Source organism: Pygoscelis adeliae, unplaced genomic scaffold (genome assembly GCF_000699105.1).
Source record: "Pygoscelis adeliae isolate BGI_AS28 unplaced genomic scaffold, ASM69910v1 Scaffold71, whole genome shotgun sequence".
NCBI lineage: Eukaryota > Metazoa > Chordata > Aves > Sphenisciformes > Spheniscidae > Pygoscelis > Pygoscelis adeliae.
This window is the reverse complement of record NW_008824356.1, coordinates 13,025,386-13,052,191: the sequence shown is the minus strand read 5'-3', so window position 1 is coordinate 13,052,191 and position 26,806 is coordinate 13,025,386. Positions and strand designations below refer to the sequence as shown.

Genomic DNA, 26,806 nt, shown 5'->3' with positions numbered 1-26,806 from the left:
TATTGCTGTGGGAAGTATAAAGAGTGTTTAAAGAGAGTAAGTTTATGAATCATCCTTAACACAACTTAAATCTCTGGATTTTACTCTTTACAGAATCAGTACTTTTTAAAAATGTTTTGTAGTTTAGGAATTTATTATTATTTATCTTCTGGTAACTTTGATTATGATAAGCTTTGATCATGAAGGAGCAGAATGACTGCTGATCTCTTGTTGTTTTGTTTTTTTTTTTTCCCCCAGGCTTTGGAATCTAACAAACCTGGCTAAAATGATCTGTAAAAGGGTCTGGTACCATTGCTCATTTTGCTCTCATTGTTTCAGTGATATTCTATAAAATGTCCAATATAAATGAAGACTTAGTCGCAGTCTTCATTGTCAGCCTGTTCTTTAGCTTTGTTCCAATGTATTCTAAATGCAATGGTATAAAAGCTCATGCTGAATTCCACAAAAGAGTTAGGAGGCTTAAATGCACTTCAGGACTTTATTCAGGAGGCAGTTCAGAAAACACTTGCCAGAGTTGCTTAAATATATGAGAAAGCCTGCGTATCTGAGGGTGTGATTTGCAGCTATATTCTTCATGTAAATATTTCTGTTGGATCCCCTTCATTGCTTGGCATCATCTGATATCTTAGGGTAAACATTCTTTCTTTCTGTGTCTTTTTTTTTTTAACCATTATACAATCCTAATGATGAGGTGCAAGCTCTGCTAAGATTTCTTTGCTTTTGACTCATTCTGTAGATAGGCAGATGACCTGATTTATGAAGGACTCGCGTTAGACTCAGTCACTTTGTTTTTGTGTTTAGTTTTGGGATCTGTTGCGACTTGTTTCCTCTTCCCATTTTTTGTTGATGTCCATAAATATTTTATGCTGGCTTGGGCAGATGGTTATAAAAGCTTTACCTGAGAGAGGATAATTCTGAAGATAATTCTTAAGTTTCCTGGTTAATGTCTACATAAACTAATATGTAAATACCTCCCATCAACATTTAAATTGTCAGTTGCCCTTCTTTTGTTGATAAATTAATCTATGTTCTATTACTTTTAACACTGTGTCCAAAGTGCCTGTGATTGAATAAAGTGTATTTTTTTTAAGTGTTGTACTGATTTCTGATGATAGAGAAGACCAAAGTTGATTCATATCTTGTACTTGGATATAATTTCTTGTTTGAAAAGGTATGCACCATCTTTAGATATCTGTTATTTTGATCTGACTGTTTCAACTCTGTTCAGCATTAGATTCTCTATAGCAACTTTATTCATTAGCATCTTTCCTAATTAAATTTTGGGTTTTTTTGGCTATTATGTGATGTATAGTGTAACTGCACATTAAGCTTCTAGCTGACCATGGAGGTGCTTCTGGGTTGAATCTCGGTGACCTTATAGTGATTCATCTTACAGTAATGACAAACCTTACAGCAAAATCACCTCTGTAATAGCAAAAGGGCTACTGCTGATTAATGCAAATGGATCTTAACATGGAGCACTTTCCATTTCAGACTGTTATGAGTCTGGATCGTTAATCTCGGATGTCCGCAGTTTTATCTTTATTTCAGCTTCTGATGTGCAAATGATAACTTCGGTGGGATAGTCTTCTGGAGCTTCAGCCTATTTTCATAATGGTAATGATAGTTTCCTGTCCTGTTCCCCACAGCATTCCATGCTTCTGAATTTCCGCATACTGTATTCCACTTAGCTAGTACTTCAGAGGTCTTTGTCATCTTTGGCTCTGTAAAGTTTTGGCTTCCAGGCCTTCTAGAATGGAATCAGCAGCTTTGTGAGAGCTTGAATTTTTTTCAGTTCAGATGGCCTTCTCCTTAAGCATCTAATATTATATAGATGATGAACAGTTGTCACCCCAGTTATCTTACTTGTGATACTAGAATTCAGAGTAACATGAATTGCATTTTCTCTTCTTTGATGTGAGTTCAGAACTGTGTACATGTTTTTTTTGCTCTAAATTCTTTTTTGGCCTAAGAAAAATGCAGGTAGTCCTTGTGATGGTATGCTTTTTAAATTCCATTTTAAGTTTGTAAGGTAGTTCCCTGTCCTGATTAAATGGTGTTCTTGTTCAGTGACCTGACAATTATTAGTTGGTGATGGTCTGTCAGATTTCAAGGACAGGAATATTTTTCACTTCCCTTCACAAATAGTTCTCTGTTGCTGTAACCAGTTGCAATCAAAGTATAATTTTATATGTAGCAGAAAAACAGTATAACATCCTAGATGCATTTTCTTCAGTGTCTAACAAGCAGTAGTTGTGTGGTTTCTGTTACATGGTGGGTTGTTTTTTTTCCCCCAGAAAGGAATGTGCTAGTTTTGCTTAATTTCAAGGAAAAACACCCACTCTTCAGTCTGAGTAAGGGATAATCTCAAGTTTGTGCTCATATAACTTTGAAAACAGCATCTGTTCTTTGTTGCTGTGACTTAAAAAAGTAGACCTGTTAGGTGAGTGGAGATGAGCCATTCTCTGAAGTAACAGGTTAGAATCGAGTTGATCTTGATACCAGCCATTGGACGCCTAATAGTTTGAATTACAGAATGTCTTCTGTCCTGTTTTCCTTCTTGCTTTCTCTATTCTGCTTTAAATTGTCTGAGGTTCATTGTTCTGCTCAATAAAACAGAGTGGGTCTCACATTGCAGAGAATAGCATGGACAAGTTGCAGCTTTCAGGCAGAGCTTGTATTTGAAGGTCGCTTGATCAGTTCAGTAGAAGAAGCTCTAGTTTTGTCTGCTTCAAAACCTGTATGCAGTGGAGTCCAGAAAGAGAGGACACAGCACATTAACTTGAAAACAACCACTGTTGAAATATTATTTCTTAAGATCATGAAAGTACAATTAAAAGCAAATAGTCATTACACAGTACCAGCTTGCACAGTTCTCAGTTCACACTTGGCTGTCTCAAAGTTCAGATATAGTGCAGGTGACAGTCCAGTCTCTGCCATCTGGAGATCCTCCATCAAGCAGAAATACTTTGTTCTGGTTCCTGGAGTTAAACAGACTGTCCTATTTCCAGGAGGCTGAGAACAATAATACTGATCTCCATGCATTGGTGTCCCTGCATGTGGAGGTTTGTCTTCGCGGTGGGAATATTTCTAGATATTTGCTTTCTTTTTGACTTCGGAGGTGATAATTGCGAGCAGTACCACTATTTCATCTTTGTTTTTATGGATGCCATGATGTCTTGGCCTTTCCCTTTAGTCTTTGTTTCTGGGTTGATCTGTTGTATCTCGCTGTTGCCCTCAGTTGCATACTCCCCTTTTTACCATGTTGGTCCAATGCTGATTACTGTGGACTACAGTAGAAAATCAGTAAATGGAAGCTTTTCCTAATCGTGCACCTATGCAGTTAGCTTGTCTCCTAGAAGGTGCTGTCAGCTTACTGCTTTTTTTTTCCACGATATGCCACCATCTTTATACTGCTGTGTCATGTGTAGCTTCAGATCATTGGAGAAACTCTCGTCCTGTTGACTTGGACAGTACTTTCTTCCTGTCCAAGCTTGGTTCCCTTCCTTCGTACTCTTCAGCTGATGCATCAACAGACTTGAAGAAAAAGGGCATGGAGAAGTAAATTTTCTGTTTCCAAAACTGCTTTCCTTGTGCTCAATTCTTAATTTAAGTGTTTTCCCAAAGCCGCTGTTTCTGAATAGCATCTTTGCACACACTGAAATGTTATGGTACTATTTGCTAGAAATACTGCTAGCTAGGTGCTGGAGTGCACATCCTGTTGTACTCTTGACATAGGTTGTCTTTATGCAGGTTGCACAGGCAGTTGTTGGGTCAGGTTCTGATACCAACGCTAGCATGGTGATGTCTGTGAGGTGGGAGAAGCCTTTCACTCTTCTGTCAGTGGTGGTAGTAGTGGCCTTCTTGTTGCGATCCTTTAAAGCCTCTCAAACTTGGAACAGTTGTCTTGTAATTGCAGAAAGCATTACTTGTGAAAGGTCCTCCAGCAGTGCTCATTTAGGTTCCTAGGAGCGATTGGTGAGTAGAATAACTGATCTTTGGGGATTTACGCTCTTGAAAGCAAGGTGAAGGAAATGTCGGTATGATGACTTTCGTTATGGAGAAACTGCACCTCACCTCAGCTAGAATGTTGAAAAGTGCTGTGCCTGGTTTCAGCAGATGAAGACAAAGACCTGCTCTAGCAGTGTCTTTGGAAAGAATGTGGCAAAGACACAAGCTCTTCAGCTTGCTTTTCTTGGAGTATGACTTAAGAGATGGACTGAGTGCAGCAACTGAGGCTGTTGGAGCAAGCCATTACCAGCCATGGCAACACTGGGAGAAGCACCTTCTGGGAATTGTTCATCTTTTCTTGTAGCTTTGAAGATTTGTTATTTTTATTTTTTTTTAAAATCAAGGATAATTCTTGCTTTATAGGGAGTAATTCTGAGAGAGAGTTTGTATGTCTCAAGTGACCTATCATTCCTCTGTGTTATGCAGCACCTTTTAGCTATCTGATCTCGTGGGACGGCTTTTTTCCTCGGTATAATGCAAAAAGAATGAGGTGGGACTTATTTTATAGTGATCATATGCTTATTTGTGATGTTGCTTTCCCCTTATACTATGAAAATAATATTACAATAACCTTCAAGACAATCCTAAATGAAAGTAAAAATGTGATTAAGTGGATAGTGCAAAATTACGGCTCACATTGAAACAAGTACATAATGATTCAAGCTAGGTATCACTCAGCTTTTTACTGGAAGTGGGAAAGGTTTTACTAAAGTTATTGAATGTGGAATACAAGTTAAATTGAGTTTATGGTACAGTTTAGATTAATGGATTGAGTGTAGGACTTGATCTCTTTTTAGGACTATAGCCAGCACTACAAATCTTCGTGTTACTGGAGATGCAGCGTTTCTGTGTTCTACTCTGTCTTCCTATTCAGTTCCAAGAATATGGCAGGATTAAATGACTGTTTTGCTTTCTAGAAGGGTGTTTAATTGAAAAGCCTTCTGCTGACAGCTCTTAAAGGATGTGAGATGGTAAAACCTTTCTGGAGTACTCCATAATGGAAGATCCAAATCAGTGGATTTCTTGGTGAAAAATTTCTTCCTGCTCTGAGTTCAGCACTTACTTAGCTAGTATCGAGAAAAGTTCTGTGTCCTGAATCTCTTCAGTGACATCCACTGCTTCATTAAAACTGTGGACACTCTAGCCCTGGTCTCTTTAGGATAGTCCCTGACTCCTGCTGTCCCTGGCAGGAAAGGCATTGTTTTGAAACTGTATACACTGAGTACCATTCTCAGTACTTGTTAAGAAGAGTAATATGTAACATTACGTTGCTTCAAGTCAGACTGCTTTCTCACTGTGACACGACATACTGTAATTATATAGACACTAACTCAGTCTAGATTTGCCTTACCTGCTATTACTCCTTTCTTGGCACATGAGTGCATCTTCCTTACTGCTGACTTCAGCAATGACTGTGATGTAGCACTAGCAACAGTATTTGTTCTATTTGCAGTGAAAATAGTACAGCAAGCTTCAATTCAACTTGTGGTGCATATTGCCTCATTGATTTGTTAAGGATTCTGGTACTGTTTTGCCTAGTACATGTTATTAAAATGGAACTGATCACAAAAGTAATATTGCTCTAATAATTTCACTGTGCTCTGTTTTTGATTTTTTTACATGTACTATTAGGATAGCTTGTAGATTCCCTCAGACTTGCAAAAATCATTGTCATGTGTACTTCTGTTTGTACAAGAAAAAAATCCTGAAAGCTCTTTTAGACTTTCTAATCTCCCAGTAATTTCAAGTGGTCTCTCTGCACTTATTCCAAGTTTGATTAATCCCTAGTAAAGATGAGTGATAAGAATTGAAAATAATATTTTAGATGAGATTTCATCAGTGCCTTGCATGAGACACTGTTACCCTATTCCAACTAGATGCATTTTGTGTATGTGTACAGATTCCTAGGATTGTTGGAATAAGTCATAGAATCATTAAGGTTGGAAGAGACCTCTAAGATCATCGAGTCCAACCGTCAACCCAACGCCACCATGCCCACTAAACCACGTCCCCAAGCACCTCATCTACACATCTTTTAAATACTTCCAGGGGTGGTGACTCAACCACTTTCCTGGGCAGCCTGTTCCAATGTTTAACCACTCTTTCAGTAAAGACATTTTTCCTCATGTCCAATCTAAACCTCCCCTGGTGCAACTTGAGGCCATTTCCTCTCGTCCTTTCGCCAGTTACTTGGGAGAAGAGACCAACACCCACCTCGCTACAGCCTCCTTTCAGGTAGTTGTAGAGAGCGATGAGGTCTCCCCTCAGCCTCCTTTTCTCCAGGCTAAACAACCCCAGTTTCCTCAGCTGCTCCTCATAAGACTTGTTCTCCAGACCCCTCACCAGCCTTGTTGCCCTTCTCTGGACATGCTCCAGCACCTCGACATCCTTCTTGTAGTGAGGGGCCCAAAACTGAACACAGTATTCGAGGTGCGGCCTCACCAGTGCTGAGTACAGGGGCACGATCACTGCCCTACTCCTGCTGGCCACACTATTTCTGATACAGGCCAGGATGCCATTGGCCTTCTTGGCCACCTGGGCACACTGCTGGCTCATGTTCAGCCGGCTGTCAACCAGCACCCCCAGGTCCTTTTCCGCCAGGCAGCTTTCCAGCCACTCTTCCCCAAGCCTGTAGCGCTGCATGGGGTTGTTGTGGCTGAAGTGCAGGACCCGGCACTTGGCCTTGTTGAATCTCATACAGTTGGCCTCGGCCCCTCGACCCAGCCTGTCCAGGTCCCTCTGCAGAGCCATCCTACCCTCGAGCAGATCAACACTGCCGCCCAACTTGGTGTCGTCTGCAGACTTACTGAGGGTGCACTCGATCCCCTCGTCCAGATCATTGATAAAGATATTGAACAAGACTGGCCCCCAAAAAAGATATTGAACAAGACTGGCCCCAAGTCACGAATTTGCTTTTTCATTTATTTAGTGTTTGGAGTTATACTTGTTCCTCCTTTGCAGAGAGATGTCTTTCTGAAGCTTTAAGTGTTCTGTTTGTTTTGAGTTGCTGAGTTACTGCAGCTCTGTGAATGGAGATTAACTATACATTTTGATAATTAATTCAGAAAGCACACTGTATTGATAAAATTTCTTAGAAATATCAAGCCAAATGAGAATTTCTATTGAACAGAGGAAGTTGATATTAATAGCATTAATCTTGATAGCATCTCCTATCAAAGAGTTTTCTTCTTTTGGTTAGGAGATCTTTGTACTTGAAATCTGTGGTGCTGCTGCTGAAAGCTTCTTGCACATCTTTCCTAAGCCTTTTTTTTTTTTTAACTAGCCTTTAAACATACAGTTTGGCTTGAAGTTGCTCTTTGAGAGGCATTCTTTTAGCAGCCATGCCAGCTTATGCAGCTTCTGCTGCTTGATGCTGCATCCTTAATTGTGCTAGTAAAACTGCTTATACAGCTGCTCATTAAAGTGCATCAGGGAACTGAATTTGGTTAAGAATAATCACTTAGTTACTTTTTTGCCTTACTGCTTTTAACCTGGATCATTTCAATGAGCAGCTTTGCTGAATGGCCTGCAGTCATATTGATGCAAATGGATGGATAATATTATGATAGGAATGAAAGAGGGAAAAAATGGGAACTGCTTAAGGCTTTCTTTTAGCAGCTTATAAAAGGGAAAAAAAACCAAACCAACAACAAACCAACCCACCACAACTCCTTTTTTTAAATAGGGCTCTTCACTTCCCTGCTTCAAAAAATGTCTGTTAGACAAAAAAAATACTCGCAGTGGTATAGATTTGTATAAACGTAGAACCTCCCTCTCCCAAACTCCCCAACAAATGAAACAACTTTGTAGCAGCTTAGATTTTTCCAGACTTGTTGGTTATGTAGACTCAAGCTCTTTCCTACTCGATAGTAGTGGAGAGTCTGTATAGGTTTATTAATCCTATGTTAAATGCATGCATAGTTATTCATTATAGTCTACTTATGTCATCCCAAGCGCCATATAATCCAAGAACATGAGAGTATTCAGGGTGCTAGGGCTACGGGATGACCTGATCGCTGTCTATAACTATGCGATTAGAGATTACAGACAAGGTGGAACTGGACTGTCTTCAGAGGTGGCCAGTGATAGGGTGAAAGATGGTGTATACAAGCTAGATGGGCTTCAGTTATTATTCTGTGATTTTATACCTCCGGGAACACGGATGGCAGCAAGAAAATTGTTCTCCCTTGCTTTTCAAGTTAAAAGAATACAGTATGCAACTAGAATGTCCTTTTAGTGCTGCTTATGTGGTTCATCTGCTAACTTGTTTTTACTGAAGCTGTATGTCAGAATGATGTTTGTGTACTATATATCTGACGTGATTTTTTTTTTTCCTTCAGCAAATTTGACAGGCCATGCAGAGAAAGTTGGCATTGAAAACTTCGAACTCCTGAAAGTTCTTGGAACAGGGGGTAAGATGCACTGTTTTTCTAAATTTAATGTTAGAAGCACTACTCTTAAGTGTAGTTTTGTTTTCTAGCTGAGATTTTGGTAATTAGAACATTCTTTAGGAAGATATAGCACTCTTGTACTGCATAGCATAATTTTCTTCACTTTTTTCTCACAAATACTGTGCAAAATTGGAGGTCACATGTTCTAGCTTACAGCACATTAGAAGATGCACTTTTTTTAAAAAAAGAAAGGAAAATAAATGGGTTGAGATTTGTGACAATGTAATACAGTTTGTGAAAAATCTGATTAGTTTAAGTTAAGGCATGATCTTGATAATTTCATTAAATTTTCAGACTATGTTCTCATGAATTTCTGGAAAAACACAGTAATGTTAGTACATTATTGAATAGGATGCTCCACTCTAACTATATGTTTTAGAGTTGGCATTGCCTCTACTAGTCTTTTTCTGTCCTATTCAAATCCCAATAATTAAGATGGAAAATGTGCACTGTTGCATTGTGGATTCCAGCACAAGGTTGGGTATTTGTAGGATGTTGTAGGATTGCTGCCTGTAACCAACAAAAAAGCTTTGTTTCCCCTTTGTTAAAGGGGGATACACACAGGCCCATACAAAAACCAAAACTAATGGCTTTTATTCTTCTCAGTGTGTTTATGCATTTTTTTGTCAGTATTAACATCAGATGCAGTGTTGAGTAGATTGGGATAATCATGAAGGTGGACTATCATCAAGGTCTGTAGACGTTTTTAGTTATGATATTAAATTTTGGATGTTATCAGCCATTAACAGCTAGCAGTGAAGCTATAATTGCACAAGCTGCTACATCACTGAAAAGAGCAAAGGGTTTTGATTTTCACATTTGGCTGTCATACAGATTCTTTCAAAAATTCATTAAGCTGTTAAATCACCTGAGAGTACATTTTTCTGTTTCTGAAGTAATTTTTTTTAAATTTAACAGGCTTAACAAATCAACCCTTGCTGCTAAATTTCAATAGTTAGTGGTAGAGGCAAGGAGGCTCTAACATTCATAGATATATGTTGCCTGTTCGTAGGTAGAAGCAGCTATGCTGTTCTGAAGTGGTCAGTATTGGTCTGAGTGGGGTTCACAAATGAAATTACTTAATTATGCATTTATGTGAGGATGACTTTTTCCCCTGCTGATGGAAACATTGGCTGGATTTTTAATGTACGTGTGTGTATGTATATGAAGACCAGTTCCATACCTGAATTTTTTTCCTCTTTCCTTACTACTGGCATTAATCTGAGATCACCTTAATATTTACAACTGTTGCATTTGGAATACAAAGTAAGTTTTGGTGGTTTCGTAAGTGTTGGTCTTCCAAGTTCAGACTAGTAGTAGCCTGACCTCCTTCTACTGTCTTTAGGCAGCACCTCTGAAATACCCCTTTTGCTGCTGTTAAACTGTTGTCTGTCATTCATTGCTACCTTCCATGCTCTCTCTTCTTCATGAACAGATTAGCCAAATTTCTCTTGGCCTGGGATACTCTTAATCATAGCAGGTAGTCCTTAGGCTCATAGTGCAAAGCTATCCTATTCACTCCAGTTAATAGGGTAATTTTTATGAGTGACCCCTTTCAGGAAAGGCTACTTCAATGGGTTGACAATGGGATTGACAGTATGTGTATGTGTGAAGAAAAAAAAGCTGAGGAAGCATGCCTGTCTGTCTTCATCGTGCTCTAGTGGTTGCATTACTCCACAAACATCTTCTGTCTTAGTAGACTTCAAACTATTTCAAGAACTGACTAAAAGATTCCTGCAAACTTTAGGAATCCAAGAACACCTTGGGTATCCTGGAATGGCATTTGTAGGAAGAGTATTTTTTTGTCAAGGAAATGCTAGTTGCACTTTTTTAATATGTAATTTCAATCGTGGCCTGAGGTTCTTGCTTCGATAATCTAGACCATCAGGCAGTGAAGAAGCTTTGTTCAGTCATAAGTGTATCACAGCTAAGACTAGTGCACTAGGTATGTCAGAGGTTGTGGCTTGCCAATTACTGGACAGCATTAAATGCAAATGACCTGATCAGAATGGAGCTAGATCTGTTTGCTTTTGGGGAAGTGACCAGCTGTGAATTGTCAGTGTTTGCAGTAATGTGGAGTTACTGAAAACAGGACTGGAATGGACTTGAAGAGGTTCTCTAATTGCTTGGCCCAAGATACAATCAGTTATACCTGCATCATCCGTGATGATTCATTCTTAAAAGCCTCCAGTAGTAGAGATTCTGCAACCTTCCTAGATGTTCTTGCTGAGGATGCTTAATTTCCTAGCTTGAGAAGCATTCTGGGGATTGCAATAAGGAAAATTCCTCTCTGATTCTTGCAAGAGATTTCTGAAAGAACATTATTTCACAATAGGATATACCTGTGTTAAGGCATTTCTTCTGTAAATATCATCCAACAAATCTTTGATGCAGTTCTGAACACCATCTTCACTTTCAGTGTATTTCTAATTGTTATGGTCAGAAGAGTTTGTGTCCTTTTCATTGACTTGGCAGAGCAGAACAGAAACTGAAGCAAGATGTTGGCCATTTGGCTAAGATGATCCTGAAATGTTCTACTGTGAAATAAATTTTTGTGAGTATTGCGCCTGCTGTTACAGAACCACAGAGAACTTGTATGAATTGATTCTGGTGCTGTTGGCTTAATAACATACAAACTCCTTTGTAAAAACTTAGTTTTTAGAAAGTTCTAGAATGACCTTGTCAATAACAAGAATTATTGTGCAAGCCCTCCATCTTAAGTATGGAAAACCAACTTAAATGCCATAGACCTTGCAGTATCTCCTGCATGTGAAAAGTCTGGGGCTCTACATTCAGTTATTTAGCTATCTTACTGACTGTATGTTTTTCCTGTGCAATGTACCTTGCTTTTTTCCCCACAACTTCCATAGCAAAGAGATGATTTTTCAAAAACTTCAGAAGATGCTAGCCACCTGTTTGCATGCAAACTTTTGCTAAAAGATCTTAAGTGTGTTGTGTCATGAGTTGTGGGGTCCTGTTTAGGCCTGCAACTTCTTGTTCTTATGCTTGACTTGAGGTTGGAGGAGTGAGTATGACTACTCTGACTTCTCAAGTTCTTTGTACCAGAATATATGTTTACTTGGGGGAATGAGAAGAAACATAAAGAAAACTGTCTATAATCACAATAACGTAAGTCAAATATTTGGAATAGCAGGTTCTTATTGCAGACTTGTCTTAAATGATACTGTACAAGAGTAAGGCCTCATTTAGAACTTGTACTCTCTTGTACAAAACTACTTGTCTGCATTTCAGTTGTCCTTAGTCTTGCTCACAAAAATTGAAGAAAAATTTCAGAAGATATTTGCACGCCTTCTGTATTGATAAGTAAGAGTGAATTATCTTGTTCTGTAGTTTTCATTTTATTAGAAAAAGAAAGGAGGATATTTTCTTCAATGTATATCTAACTAGTTTTTATCTATGTATAGTTGGCAATCTAATTATGGGGAAGCTAAATGCCATTCCTCTAAACAATAACTGCCTGTTGGCTAGGTTGTAAGTTGCAGGTGCTTATTAGGTGCCTTTTACTTTTCAGCCAGGAAAAAAAGTGATTATTTCATTATTTCAGAAATTTGAAGTATTTCAAGTATTTTTCAAGTGGGGGTGGGTGTGTGTGTGTGGGGGGGGTTGTTTTGTTGGTTTTTTGTTTGTTTGTTTTCCCTTCATTTTTAATCAGGGTCTGTGGGGAAGGCATGGTGATTCCTGGAACACCATGAGAGACCTCTCCAAACAGTCATTGTATCTCCATTAGTGACTTGCCACCAAATTATGGGCAGGATGATAAGAACCAACCATGGGTTTTTTTGTTTGTTTTGGGTGTTGGGTTTTTTTGACAATTCTGAGAACTTCTCTGTTCTTTTACACGAGTAAATTCTATGAAGTTGAAGATGGGGCTGGGGGTTGAGGTCATCTTAGACAAATTGATTCACAGAGACAAAAGGGATACTATTGCTTTTTGGGGAGCAATTTAAAGAAAAATGAGGAAGAGGGCATCTGATGGCTTCTGTTTACGTGTTGCTGTATATTTTTAGGCAAGAGCTATCTTTACTCTGGGAGTGAAAGCCTTATCCTGGTGTGAGCTTCTGGGTATTACTGATATTACTGTAATATAGCTAATGCTAAATAAAAGCTGTGATGCTGTTTTAAAATTCTTCACTGTGGAGTTAAGGAGCATGCAAAGTGTTTTCAAACCATCTGATACTTAAATGATCTACAGTAATGCAAGGCAGAATATATTGAAACCTCATAGTCATATTAAGTGATGACCATAGATGCTATTTTAACTAATTACAATATTTTAAATATAGTCTGCTATGAAGCAACTGGAATAACTAAAGAAGATACTCAAAATATGTTAAATTAAGTGATACCTTGCTTAAGTATATGTAATTGTGGTAATTTCATACAGACTTGGTGGGTTTTTTTTTCAGGTAACAGCAGTGAAGGTTTGTTTAAATCTTCAGTTTTAAGTTTTATTTTTTAAAAAGTCAAAGAAAATTAAGATTATTAGAAATAGTATCCTTCTCCTGTGGAAGTGATTTTTTTCTGTGATAACATTTTCTCCATGCTATGGCTTAGCATAATTTCATACTTATTATTGTCTTCAATTTGCATTTCTTTCTTTCTTGCATTCCTTTATGTCTGGTTTGTTCTTGTACACACTCTCTCAATTGGAAGCATGCTTGTTATATTTTGCTTTTTGGTGTTAAAAGAATATCATAGTATGCACATTCCTCTTTTGACCTGAGTCTCACAGGAAAAGACAAGGAAGCAAAAAACTGAGTTAGTAGCCTTTTAATCTGAGTTGGATCCTTTTACGTTGCATTAAGAAGTTATTAATAGAATAAACTTCCCCACTGAAGAAATCAGTAACACTTTACATCAGTAAAACAAAATACATGACAGTATGCCACTGTTAATAACGCTATTCATAATGTACTTGTTGCTCTGGGAGCAAATTATTGCTTATTTGATGACTTTGACTTGCCCATGTTCTACTCAGTATATAAATTCTGAAATTCTCCTTTTGTTTTCTTTTAAGTCCTTTTCTCCTGCTGTTACTGTATAGCCTTGCTAATTGGAATTTTCAGATTTCCTGTCTACTGAATTTGTGTTTCTAGCTGTCCCTCCTATCTAGTTAAAGCTTTTTTCCTGTGACGTAGAAAACTAGTGTCTATTCTATAGAACAAGGTTACTTTACAGCAAAGTAATCTAATTGCTTCCCAAAGCCACAAAAGGAAGAACAAGAGAAGGTGGCTGTGTTGGTTTATGCACGCCTACTTGGCTTATTTGCTTCATTCTTTGTAAATGTGTTTTTAAAATAAAAAAATTGTTAATGTAGAGTGCATTCTGGGTCATACATTTTTCCACACATAGATTATTCCATTTTTCCTACTCCACTGTTGCTTCTTTTGATTTTAATAAATGCTGCTTTAGTTCAGCCTTCCAACTGTGCTTAAGAGACAATACAAGTGGTTCCTGAGCATGTGCCCTAATAATCTGCTCTACTGCTTGAACATCAGTCTGCTAATGAAGACAAAAAATAATTAGAAATAAGAGTATAACTGCCATATATAAAAAAGAATATTTTATACATTATCTTTTGGCATTAACTGCTTATATGGGAAGCATATTCTCCTTATATGTGGAAGATACTTAGAATCTGAAGGATATATTCATATGAAGGGAAGAAAATTGGTAGGATGAATGTCAGATTTAAATAATCGGTTCAAAAGTCTTGATACGTGAGAAGATATATTGAAGTTCCATCTAAGAGGTCAGAAAGTATTCTGACAAAGTTAAGACTGAAATTGTTAGATCTTTCAAAGCATATTGAAGAAAATATAAAATATTCTTCTCTCAGGAGGAGAAAGAAAGAAGTGGGGTTACTATGCTCAGGAGAGTCAGCCAGAATTAGGGAGTGTCTAAAAATAATTCCAAACTCCGATTTTTTTACTTCAGTTTCTGCTGAGGAAAGATGCATACTGAATGGAAGGTGGGATGGTTAATCAGAGACAGAGTTTAGAAACAGGAAATTATTTTTCTGTACGAAGAACAGACTGAAAAGAGGGGACTGTGTTCAATCTAAGAACCTGGACACATTTGTGCCATTCATCCATCAGAGAATTCTGAAAGATTCTGAACATTAAATTGGAGATCAGTAGCAAAGATTCTTACTGGAACTAATGTCAGAGGTGGTTCAGTATAACCGGAGAGAAGAGCAAATGCAATCCTACATTTAAGAAGGAAGTAAGAAGATGATCCAGGCAGCTATTGGTTAATTTTTCTGACTTCATCTGACTTCAGCAGTATGCAGTGCTTCAAAGCAATTTTGAAGAAAATAATTTACCTTAATTTTTGTAATAATTAAAAATGAATGGCATGCTTATCCAGTGGTAGATTGTCTTGAGAGTCTTCTAAAAACTTACTTTCTTTAAAAAAGAAAAAAAGTTAGGCATGTATTGCCCGCCATACCTATTTCCTGTAATAACATTTTTTTAAAAACGCTAAAGGTAGAAAAGCAAAAAAAGCACAAAAGCAAAATGCTGATAGAAGGTACATTTTAAGATGCAACTTACCCTCTCCTGTCACTTTCTGCCTTTCTTATTTATCATCTCACTTGTTTAATGGGACAGGGAACTTGTTCTTGGGGAAATAATAATGTTGAAAAAAGCCCATTAAAGATTCTTGCTTATCTGATATTTAAGGGAAGATGACAGAGGATGCCTCATCTTTGACAGTTTGGTGGTGGACAATAAAAATTGGAAGTACGTGTTCAGAATGCTGTTGTTTGATCTTTGTTAAGGCTTTTGCTTGGCTTTTTTTTTTCTGTTCTTAGCTGCTAGAGCTATATTTAGAGCTATATTATAGTCAGCTAGAGCTGACTTTGCCACATCCCAAATTTGAGTTTATATGGACAGATACCTGCACAGTGAGAGTTCTGCCTTCAAATTCTTCAGGAAGATTAAATCTAAAGACTATTTTAACAATAAAAAGTACAGGGGAAAGAGGTCATTAGGCATATACCATGCAAGAATACGGTGAAATTTATTCAAATCACTAAATATTTTGTACCTTTGAGCTTTTTCCTATTGTTCTCTCATTATTATGCTTACACTGATAGTAAAGAAGTAACTTAAGAAAGAGGTATAGCTTATCTTAATGCTTAAACTTTGCTTTAAAACTGTCTGTATACAAATGCCAAGTTTTGATGGATTTAGAAGTCCGCATAAACCATCCTGTGTGTTATAAACAACAAGAACTGCTTGCCTTTTTCTCTGTAAGAATTAGCTGGCATGATGCAATGGCTTAGCATGCTTGCATTTATACAGAAAGAATAAAGAAGCAAAGAATACTTTTTTTTTAATCCATTGTCTTTCAGCAAGCGTGTACTTTAGAATATTCTAATGACTTGCTGAATTGTTACTTATGATGATTGTATTACTATGAATGTGTATGAAAAAGGCGGTAGTGAAAGGAAAGATTTAACCCCCAATTACATTTTTCTGCCTCACAAATTAAGTGGAAATTTGGTATAAATTGCTGGTATGAAATCTCTTATTCATCTTCCAGGCCTGATATCCATATCAGTCTGCAACTAATAATTGCTTTTTTCTTTAACTTTAAAGTTTTATTTTATTTCTCTTAACTGCAAGGTCAGTCTAACATAGTTTGTGTTTGTGTATGTATATGTGTGTATATATAGTATGTATTATATAGTCTTTTAGTTCTTCCATCATTTAAAATAGTTTTAATGAATTTGGGGGGTGAATATTTGGTGACTGTGTGTGTTTCTTTATGGGGAGTATATTGCTGGCTAAATATTTCTGCCTTGGAAGTAGTTGAGATGTGCATCAGATTTTATGAGAATGAACATTAAAATGTGGCTCTTTGAGAAATTAAAAAAGCTTTTCTGAAGTAAGATTATCAGGTAAGGGTAGTCTTGGAATTAGCTTACGTGCTTTCTCCTTGCTGCCACTCAAATGAATTGCTTTTGCAGTGTTGTCTTTTAAGTAGAGTTCTTGTGGTGATATCAGAGATTCCGGTGTTGAATATATCGTGAGTCATTTGATTAAAATAGTGCTACTTAAGATTTATTCTCATCAAAACTGCTGAGAATCCTCATCATTCTGTCAGTCCTTTCCAGATTTCTGAAGAAACAATTTGTACCGTGGTAAAGCTCTATGTTGCAAATTCTTTTATGATAACACTAGTATAGTTTCTAGAGATTTCCTTACAGCTATTACACTTACAGCATAGGAGAAATTTATCTGCTATGTAAAGCTGTAGTTGGTGTGGTTAATATACTGCTAGCATTCTGCCACTGAAGATGCATTATTGTATGTTTCTATAAAGTGTGATTAAAGATACAGGTAGCCAAGTGTTAAGATCTACGGGCTTTTGTTTATTTTAATTTAGCTTAACTTAACGTTCTCCAACATTTCTGATAAAACCACTGTTTCCCGGGAACCTAAGGAAACTTCTGTTTAATGCTCTAGACTGGGCTTTTCGGAGAGGCACAAGGAAGTTCAGTGTCAAGCTCCAGCTGAAAATTGGTGAAAACTGGGGCTGTTCCCTTAAGCAGTTGAGAAATGCAAGCTAAGGCCATGCTCCGCACTGTTTTTGTTGCGTGTTAGTAGAATGCAGGAGTGTTAGCTACACTGTTTGAGAAGTAACTCCTTAAAAAGATGTAAATACTACTTTTGGAAGCTCTCAGTAGTACGGGTCTGTTTTTCAGATGCTAAAAATTATTTAACATCCAATATTGGAAAAATAGGTGAATAATGTTAAAATTGTGCATATGCATAACAGTATTACTGTCATTGCAATATTATGGTCTGTACAACCTTGATTCAGATCACTTGTGTCTGTACATCATGACAGGATTTATGGCCCATATCTATTTTTCTACAGTAATCTTTGGTTATCAATTTCTTGATGACCAGCTGGTGACTATTGAGTCCCACTTAGATATACCTGAGATCTCATACCTACAATTAAAGTTGAGGAATACAATACAATACTGAACATCTTGAAAAAGATTGTCCTGGGTATCTCACATTTGTCTCCCAAAATAGAAAGATACGTTTACACTAATATGTTCTGACTCTATTTGTGATTTTTGACAGATTATGTTGTGAAAACTTATTTTATGAAAGCTCTTATTGAGAATAATGGGTTCTGTAAAGAAGACAAGCATGATTCCTTAGGGTGTGATGATTCAGGTAAAGAACTTCTTAAAGAATTGTTCATTATATAAGCGGTATCAGTTTTGTATACTGAATGAAGCAGAACTCGGTTGTGGGGAAAAAAGCCACGTGTGATTTGATAATTCAAAACTCTCTATTACCTGTCTGGTAAAAACAGGAAAAATCTCAAGTTACACGTAGTTATGTACTAGGGGCAGTGTATGCTATAGCATTTTTAAAGACCAACTGAACTTGAGTGTCTCACATCAGGCCAGCATACTCTGTCTAGTGTATTTACAGTTTTGAGATACTTGAGCATTCTCTTTGAGAAAGTAATGTGAAGATAATTATAGGTGTTGGACAAAACACCCAGCTGGTTCAGTTTTCTGTCTCTCATGATGGCTTAAGGAGACCCTACAAGAACATGGAGAGGCATACAATGATGGTTTCCGTAGTGAACTTGTAGCAGCCTGCAGTTTGGGGTCTGCCTGAGACAGATTCTCTTCTGTGTTTAGCAACGCTTGGTACACTTTTCTTTCCCTCAAGGATTTATATAATCTTTTTGAACTCATCTACACTGCTGACATCTGCAGCATAATGTAACAGTAGTTCCACAGCTTAACTACATATTTGTTTGTGTGTTTTGGGCAGTTCTTAATCTTGATACCTAATGATTTCATTTGTTACCTTAGTTATTTTATTTCTAGAAATAATGAAAAATTGTTCTTTACTTCATACAATTTTTGATTTTTAACTCTCTAGCATCTTCTTAAGTACTCTACTCTTTCAGGCTAAATAAAAAGTCTAAGTGTGTTTAGTTCCCTTCAGAATTAGAATAATTCTTTTTATCCTTTTCTGTATATTTTTTTTTTAACATTCTCCTATACTTTTTGTTTTTGATGGAGGGGAGGGGAATTGGGGACAGAAGAGAGGGGAGCCCGAAATAGTGTGCATCAGTCAAGATATGAGCACATGAAGATTTCATGCCACAGCATAAGGGATTTCTGGTTCTGTGTTGAAGGTTTGGGGGATGGTACATTTGTGTCATTTTTCCCCTTCAATACTTTCCTTGAAGTTCTAACATTCTATTTGCTTTTTGGATTACCACTGGTGTTTTCTCATGGGGTTGTCTGTGGTAACTCCAGGTATATATATTTTTTTTTTCCTCAGTTGTAACACTATGCACAACTAATTATTATCATACTTGACATAGATTACTCATTTACCTATTTGGAATTTTATCTGCCACTTTATTTTTCAGCTACTTAATATTTTGATACTGCGGTACAGTTTTCAGCAGTCAGCTTCAATTTCTGTTGCAATGGATAATTTACTAAACTAAGAAAATCAGCTTCCTTGCTGTTCATATATGACTGAATCAGGCAGGATGAATTCTTGTGGTGACCTCCTTTCACTGAAAAAGCTGAATATTTATTTTTAACCTTTTGTTTTTTTGTCTGCTAATAAATTCATTCATAAGAGGACCCCCCTCTTTGCACCCATGATTGTTCACTGTTTTTAAGATGCTTGTGTAAGGGAACTTAAGTAACTTGGAAATCTAAATAAGTTAGCCATATCATTGTTCCTTCCTCCTGATTCCTTTGAGTGATTATTAATAGAAATAATTATTACTATCTACAAAAGTAATACTCATTCTTTCACATAGTATCCTGTTTGTGTATCTACTAATTCTAACCTTTACCGTTTCTACAGGTTTGCCTAGTAGAGGTATCAAATTTACTTGTGTCCAGTACCCAGGAGCCCTTTTTATAAAAAAAAAAAAGTCCGTGTTTGCCACTTACTACTCCAGTATGGAGTGTATTTTTAACCAAATATGTAAACAGAACACCTAGACTCAATAATTTAAAACTCTGGAAACACTGCATTTTGGTCCTGGTGACTCTTTTACTGTTTGTGTTCATAAAACTTTCTTTTTGAGATAATTCCTCTAGCTTATTCTCATTTAAGTCCAGCATGGGAGCCTCAGAAAGTTCCTATGTACTAAATACTGATGGGAAGAATTAATTGGCTTTTCTGTGGGTTTTTGGAACTTCACTGCTGTAAAGCCAGTAATGAAGGTGTATAAGGTGTGCAAATATGGGCAGACTATAGCATCTCTCTTACCTAGAATTTAGCAAGAGTTTGGAGTATGGGAGTTCTAAGTTATTACAGAGAAAGAAATCATCAGCTTTTAAAATTGCTTTTAAATACTGAAACTATTTGATTCTTTTTCCTACTCTTGCTGTGTTCAGTCACTAAGCTCATTTGGTTGAAATTTTGCTCAGAAAAGGTCAGTCTGAAACAAAAAAAAGTGTTCTGGAAGATTTTAGCCTGAATGGTTACTGTTTGCTATAACAATGAGTAATTGAAAATAATATCAGCCAGACCTGTAGTACGAGTAGGTGACTGTTGTTTTTTTTTTTCTCTCCACTTTTTCTTTTTTAAGCCTATGGAAAAGTGTTCCTAGTAAGGAAAGTAAGCGGCCATGATGCTGGAAAGCTATATGCCATGAAAGTACTGAAGAAAGCGACAATAGTTCAAAAAGCCAAAACAACTGAGCACACAAGGACAGAACGACAGGTGTTGGAGCACATTAGGCAATCACCATTTTTGGTCACATTACATTATGCCTTCCAGACAGATACAAAGCTTCATCTCATTTTAGGTGAGTAGTTTTCAAGATTCAAGTCTTATGTTAATGAAAAAAAAAAAATCTGCCCTTTTATCTCCTTAATGTTTTGTAGGTTTTTTTTTCATGTGGTCTTAAGTACTGTGTGTTTGGCGATTGCGTGAGAGACCATAGGAAGTAAAACACTGTTCATCTTCAACAGTGTCTGTGTGTTTGTGGTTTTCCTGTTTGAAGTTCAGTGTGCTACTCTGGCTTGGGGGTGGAGGGGGAAGTATTATCAGTGACTTAAATGCAGCAAAAAATTTATATGACCATAAGTACCTAAACCAGAGAAATATTTTCTTGAACTTATCTAGAAGATGAAATTTTGATTGGCACTTTTTTAACCATTATTATATACATACTGCATTAGTTTTCATTCATGGTAGCAATTTGTCTGAAAATCTGTAGAAAAAGTTCTTAATCTGTATGAATACGGGCATTAAAGTGATTCAGTTTTTTCTCTGCATGCTGCCTTTGTGTATGTAGCACAGAGGTTATTGGTAGGGTGGGATGACCAAACATGACTTTTGTTACTGGGATTAGTTGGTGGGAAAGAAGAAAAAAATTAAGGAAATATTTAAGCAGCAGAAAGCCTTCTAGTTCAAACATACTGCACGTTTCACTGTGAGAACACATTGTATATTGTCCTCAATGTGATCAGTGTTTTTGAAATGTTGTCATCTGTCTGAGAGGACAGGGCTACCTGGCACTATGCTGACCAGTTAGTACACTGTTTTAGCACTGAAATGCTACAAACTGAAAGATCGTATCAGGCAGGTCTCTTTTCTGAACAAACGTGCTCCTAATGTGGGCGATGCCAGTTAAAGATGATTGTGCTTTCATTTATTTCTGGTCAAATTCCTTACAACACTGGAATCTACAAGTTGTTGGTACGGTTTCCTGCTGTAAAACCCTGGTGAAAATACTTGTATTGTGGATCAGCTTCTTGTTTTATATACTTCATTTTGGTAAGTTCTACCAGTAACTTTCGTAAATCTCCATTTACGAGAGATGCTTGATAATGAACTATTGTATAGCAAGCCTTACTAGAACATTCTTCGTTCCACTTCTGTCCTTGCCACTTTGCTTTCCATTTTGATGTGAAAAACCACATCTATTTCTGTAGCATTTGCAAGGTTGGCAGAAGACTGACCAGGAGCTTAGGGTTTTCAACTCCGATATAACTTCCATATATGCATGTCTCTCCATTCCCTACCACTATCCTTTTCTGGGACAGTAACGTTTTGGGGAAAGACGCTGAGATTAAGGAGTTAATTCCTTTTGCTTTATTCCCCAATTTCATTGCCTTTGAAGAGTCCTGTCTTTCTCAGGAAGATGAAGGATTTTTCCTGATAATGAGGAACATCTACTTCAGGAGCTGGAAGAGAGTATTAAAATGGACTCTAAACCTTACTGCTTCAGGAAGCATTTGCTGCCAAAACTTTTTGTTATGAAACCATTTGATCTTTGAGTATTGAGATACTTGCATGTTTCAATTTTTGGGTGTTAAGAGGCAATCCAAAACCACACACTTCTGTGCTGAAAGTAGAGCTTGTTCGTAAGGCTTGGTACCACTCTAAAATTAGAAATATTTCTACCTTTCAGATCAGCAGCAAATTTTGTGTTTGGAATGTAAGATGTATTTGTAAGAAAATTATAAGTAATTTTTAAAGACTGCTTACTTAGAGTATTTTAAAAACTGGAAAACGAATGATCAGGTTAATGCTTGGATGCAAAATACTTTTTTGTAGTGAATTATTTGAAGAAGTAAATGGTCCTTTAATTGAAGTACAAGTTTTGCAATTCCTTTTAGCTCATAACTTCCATTTATTGAACCTTTATTAACAGGCTGATTTAGACATTAAACTAATAAATTTATTAATGTTATAAATCTACACCACTGGCTGTCTATTCTTAGGAAGGTGTTCTATGTGAATACCTTAGTTTCATATACTACAGTGAGATAATACAGGTATCTGAGGAGCTCAAGCTTAAATGGAGTATTCACTAGATTCCTTTTGAAACTGAGAGTTCAAAATTGTAATAAGGATTCTTACAAATTCCTCTGACTAGGACATTAAAGAAATATGTAAAATATTGTCATAGGTTGGAAAATGCTAAAGAGACAAAGAAAAAGTTAAAAATACATTGATAGCTTTGTGATTCCTTGACGTTAACCTTTAATAATTAAGGTTGGGGGTTTTTTTTTTGTATTTAAGTTATTGATTAATAATTTGGAAAAAATTTTGAAAGATTAAAGGAGACAAAATGTGAACATGTATTATAAATATTATAGTACCATTCTTTAAATCCAGATATTTTCGGCTAGAATGCAGTTTAGATCCCATTAGAAACATTAAAAAAAAAAAGACAGCAAACCAAAACAAAAAACCTCACACCTGAGATGGATGTAGCTACCTAAAAATAAATAGATAGTAATGGAGAAATTTAGGTGACAAGGATAATTAGAAGGCCAGAAAATCCTCTTAAGTGAAGGAACAATTAAAAGCTTGACATTATATTCTCGTAAGAGTCAGAGGGGGGAGCCTGGTAGTTCTGAAGAACATTACATAGCAGGTAGTGTAAACTGGGCACATGCCCGCTGTAACACAATGTTAAGGTGATGTTTAAAGCAAGAAATTCAAAGCTGATGTACAATTAAAGGCTTTTTGTTTTGTTTTTTTGCTTTCCCACAAAGTCTACATGAATACATTCTCAGAATATCAGTTAGGGCCAGAAAGGCCTGAATTTTTTTGGGAAACCAGTCTCTGCCTTTGTACCTAGCTGAACTTGGTGTATGAGCAACATGTCATTTCAGTTTCAAGAGGTTTTCGAATTGGAGCCTCAGTGCAATATTTAATATAATTCTTTGTGCCATCAGATTACATAGCCATATGAATTTAGTCTGGATCAAGTGCAGACATGCAGCTGCACTTCTGCCCAACTTCCAGAATACAGGGTTTGCAGTTGATTCCAGTTTTTAGGTTAACGTTAAACTATGATTGAAAGAATGAAGTATTGTATCGATGTGAGTACTGGTTCTACACAAAGCTTGTCACACAAAGTTAACCTACTACTACTTAAATAAAAAAAAATCTGAACTGTCAGATGGAGTTTATATTGAAGTAATTGATAAGTATTTTTTTTCCCCATTGTGTTGGTGGTGTATTTGATCTAGCACCAAGGATTTGAAGGCTGGTTATTTCATTGGGCTGTGGTTAGTCTTATAACCTGAATAGAATTAGGCTTGTTCTGCCACTCCTGTGGCAGCTTTAGTTTGTATCTGTCGCGGTCTTTAGAATGGTGCCTGGGAATTCAGTTCTTACCTTGTACTAAGTTAGTGGTTCTGATTAGAAATATTTAAAAATTTGTTTCTGTTATCTTTGTTTTCTTCATGATTAGAATGCTGAAGTTGTTTTGGAAGAAGGAAGCAATTGTAAAAAGTGGGTTATTTATACTTTATTATAATTTTTTTCATATGCTTACTGATCTAGATAAATAATCTTCCTCACATTGTTTGTTTGATTCCACTAATATTCCTTCCCAAACAGAGAACTGGAGAACTAAAAAGAATAGAGAGATCAGAATGTCTATCGCTTGTATATATGCTTTCTCCTTCGAAGTAGTAACTTATTTATAATAGGATTGGACCTTTTTCACAGATTTATGTATTATACCAATGAATCTATAGAAACAATATGCAAGAAAATGTTGAGTAAGATGTTGTGGGGCATGTTCCCTGCTCTGTATATGTAGACCTCAAATACAGTATGGGGACTGTGGGGTTGCAAATCAATGGCTTTAATGTACACTGCTAGCATAAACAGCTCTACCTCTAAAATGTGTTTGTGTTGCAGTGGAGCTCTGTTGTAATAATTACTTCTTTCCCTCCCTCCCTGACTGTGGGGAAAACCCTTGTGTCATAGCCTGCAAGGAATGAAAGTGTGGTTTCCGTGAGGGAATGTATGTGGAAATAATCTTCTCCAGTAAGTTTTGCCATCAAAGCTCCCCTTGCGAAGGGTAAAACTTGTAATTGCTCATAGTTGATTATTTCACCTAATACCTGTTTACTGAATTGCCTTTCTTGATGTCAGTCTGCCTTGTTGCTCTTAAGTATTTCATAAGAGTGTACAAGTGTTCTGTTTGTAGATATAATTTGTATTCCTTTCTTTTCATAATCCTAAATAACTAAAAGACTGATTTTGCAAAAAAAATTCATCTTTATAGTTTATGGATGTTTGAGGCTTATTTTATGGTTTTGCTGCTTATTTAAAAGTTGGTCATGTTCTTCCATCAGTCCTCTAAGAAGGAAATCGAGTATTGTACAACATGATGAAATATTACTGAATTACAATAAAGTAAAAGCATCTGATCCCAGAAAATCTTATTTAATAACTTACAAAGTACCTATTAATATTCCAATAAGAAAATTAAGTTGTCAGAAAGTGAAATTATAAGGTTCTTTGTTCTACTTTCTAGACTACATAAATGGAGGAGAATTGTTTACTCACCTTTCTCACAGAGAGAGATTCTCAGAAAATGAGGTGCAAATTTACATTGGGGAAATCGTTTTGGCACTTGAACATCTCCACAAGGTAAAGTAACTTTATCCTAGTGCTGATTTTGTGGAACTACAACTGCATTCTTTTCACTTCGTATAAAGTTAGTAAGGAGAACTATTGTTTTAGATTGTTTGAAGTTCAAAGTAACTTTATCTAGCAATAGGACATTAGTTGTATAATCACAAATACTTCTCAATGAAGTGTCTATTCATGTGCACCAGATTAAGGCTGCAAGTTTTTGTCTGCAGCATGAAGAATGTTATTTGCAAATGATTGCTAATTTTTAGTAATCCTTTATGAAATGGTATATGTCAGTAAAACTACTTAGTAGTCAACATGAACAGTGTTTGGGTTGCACTGTTGTTCAGTTGTCCTTGTTTTGATACAACTAAATAGCAGAGTTCTGAAATTTTGGCACAACTGTAGGCATGAAAAGTGTTACAGTTTTCAGAGGTAGTAAGTAGATTTGTAGTCATGTATGTTCTAGAACATATTACAGAAGCATCCATTTTCATTCTTAATGAAAGCTGAACTGAGTTTTGCACTCAACAGCAAGTATTCAGTCACTTTTACATTCAAATGATATAGTATGACCTTTAAATTTTAAGACAATGCACGGTGTAATTTCTGAGAATTTAAGTTGCTCAAAGTTATTTCATCAAAGGCATTTTAAAATTGTCCTTTTTGAGGTGCAACTTTCAGGTGTCAGATTACCTTAATGGAATTTTGCTAGCTTCGTATTTAAATGCATTCAACGGTGTCTCCTTGATGCGGTTACACTGATTTGGAAATACTTTTTCTTATATTCTGTTTGCAGTTGGGGATTATATATCGGGATATAAAACTTGAGAATATTCTCCTTGATTCTGATGGCCATGTGGTGCTGACAGACTTTGGTCTGAGTAAGGAGTTTCTTGCTGATGAGGTGAGTATTTGAATCTCCAGTAAGTGTGGACAGAATCCAGCAAGATCACAAGGTCAAATTCTGTTGCACTGAAATCATAAACATATTTGAGAGGGGAGAAAAACTGCCTTCTCGACTCTTACTTCATAGAACAAAATCTAGTAGTCTGTTTTACTGGGTTTTGAGCTTTCAGCTCATTGGTCTTTGGCCTGCCAGTGTTGTCAGACATTTTTGTCTGTTCTGGTTTTCCATGAAATGCCTTCATGCTCCCTCCTGCTGCCCTTTATGTGAAAAAGGAGAGAGCCACATAAGTCTGAAAAGCCACTTACATTATCATTTTCTGATGCCTTTTTAAAAACGCTTGACTGTGCTAATACTTTGCAGTGACTAGGCAAATGGTATGCTATGACTCTTCTTTATGCTAATAATAATTAATGTATTATTATCTTGTCTCTTTCTCATGTCTTTGTGTCACTTTTGATAAGCTAAATTGCAAGCTTTTGGGATAAAAGCTTATCTCTTATTAAATATGTGCATAGTACCTAACATAGTGATCTCTGACTGTTGATGTTAGTTGTTAATTATTTGTAAGGTACAGTTTTATCTCCAAATACGCTTTTTAGATTTCAGAGTCAAAATTGCGCAGGATTTTACTTCTGAGAGAATTTTAAAATGGCTATTTTTTGGCTTTCACTTTAGGTATCAGAGGTATTGAAAACTGGGACTGTAGATCTAAAAGTCTTTGTTAGAAGCAGCAGAGGGGTTTTCTAAAAATAGATAACTGGTAGTTTCCTCTAGAATATTTGCATTTCAAATGGAGCTTGGTAGGATTTGGGAGGTACCATTTTAAGAGATACAAAGTGTTACTTTCTGAAGCAGGGAAATAGTGCAGATAATGTCAGTATATTCCTTTTAAATTATAGCTTGAAACCAAGGGGAGGTTCAACTGGCATGACAAGGGATTAGCAGCAGGTTGCCAGACCAGTGCAAGAGAGGAAGTACAGAGAGATGCAGTTTTCAGC

At 36.6% G+C, this 26,806-nt stretch overlaps 1 protein-coding gene across 1 annotated transcript in view; it reads left to right on the top strand.

Moving 5' to 3' along the window:
• The first annotated feature begins 7,984 nt into the window (after window positions 1-7,984).
• Window positions 7,985-26,806, top strand: part of RPS6KA5 (ribosomal protein S6 kinase, 90kDa, polypeptide 5) — a 70,463-nt gene continuing 51,641 nt past the window's right edge. Inside the window, exons 1-5 of the mRNA XM_009319524.1 lie at window positions 7,985-8,111; window positions 8,352-8,423; window positions 20,094-20,312; window positions 24,798-24,913; window positions 25,698-25,805. Coding sequence (XP_009317799.1) covers window positions 7,985-8,111; window positions 8,352-8,423; window positions 20,094-20,312; window positions 24,798-24,913; window positions 25,698-25,805 — 642 coding nt within the window. The remainder of the gene's footprint in view (window positions 8,112-8,351; window positions 8,424-20,093; window positions 20,313-24,797; window positions 24,914-25,697; window positions 25,806-26,806) is intronic.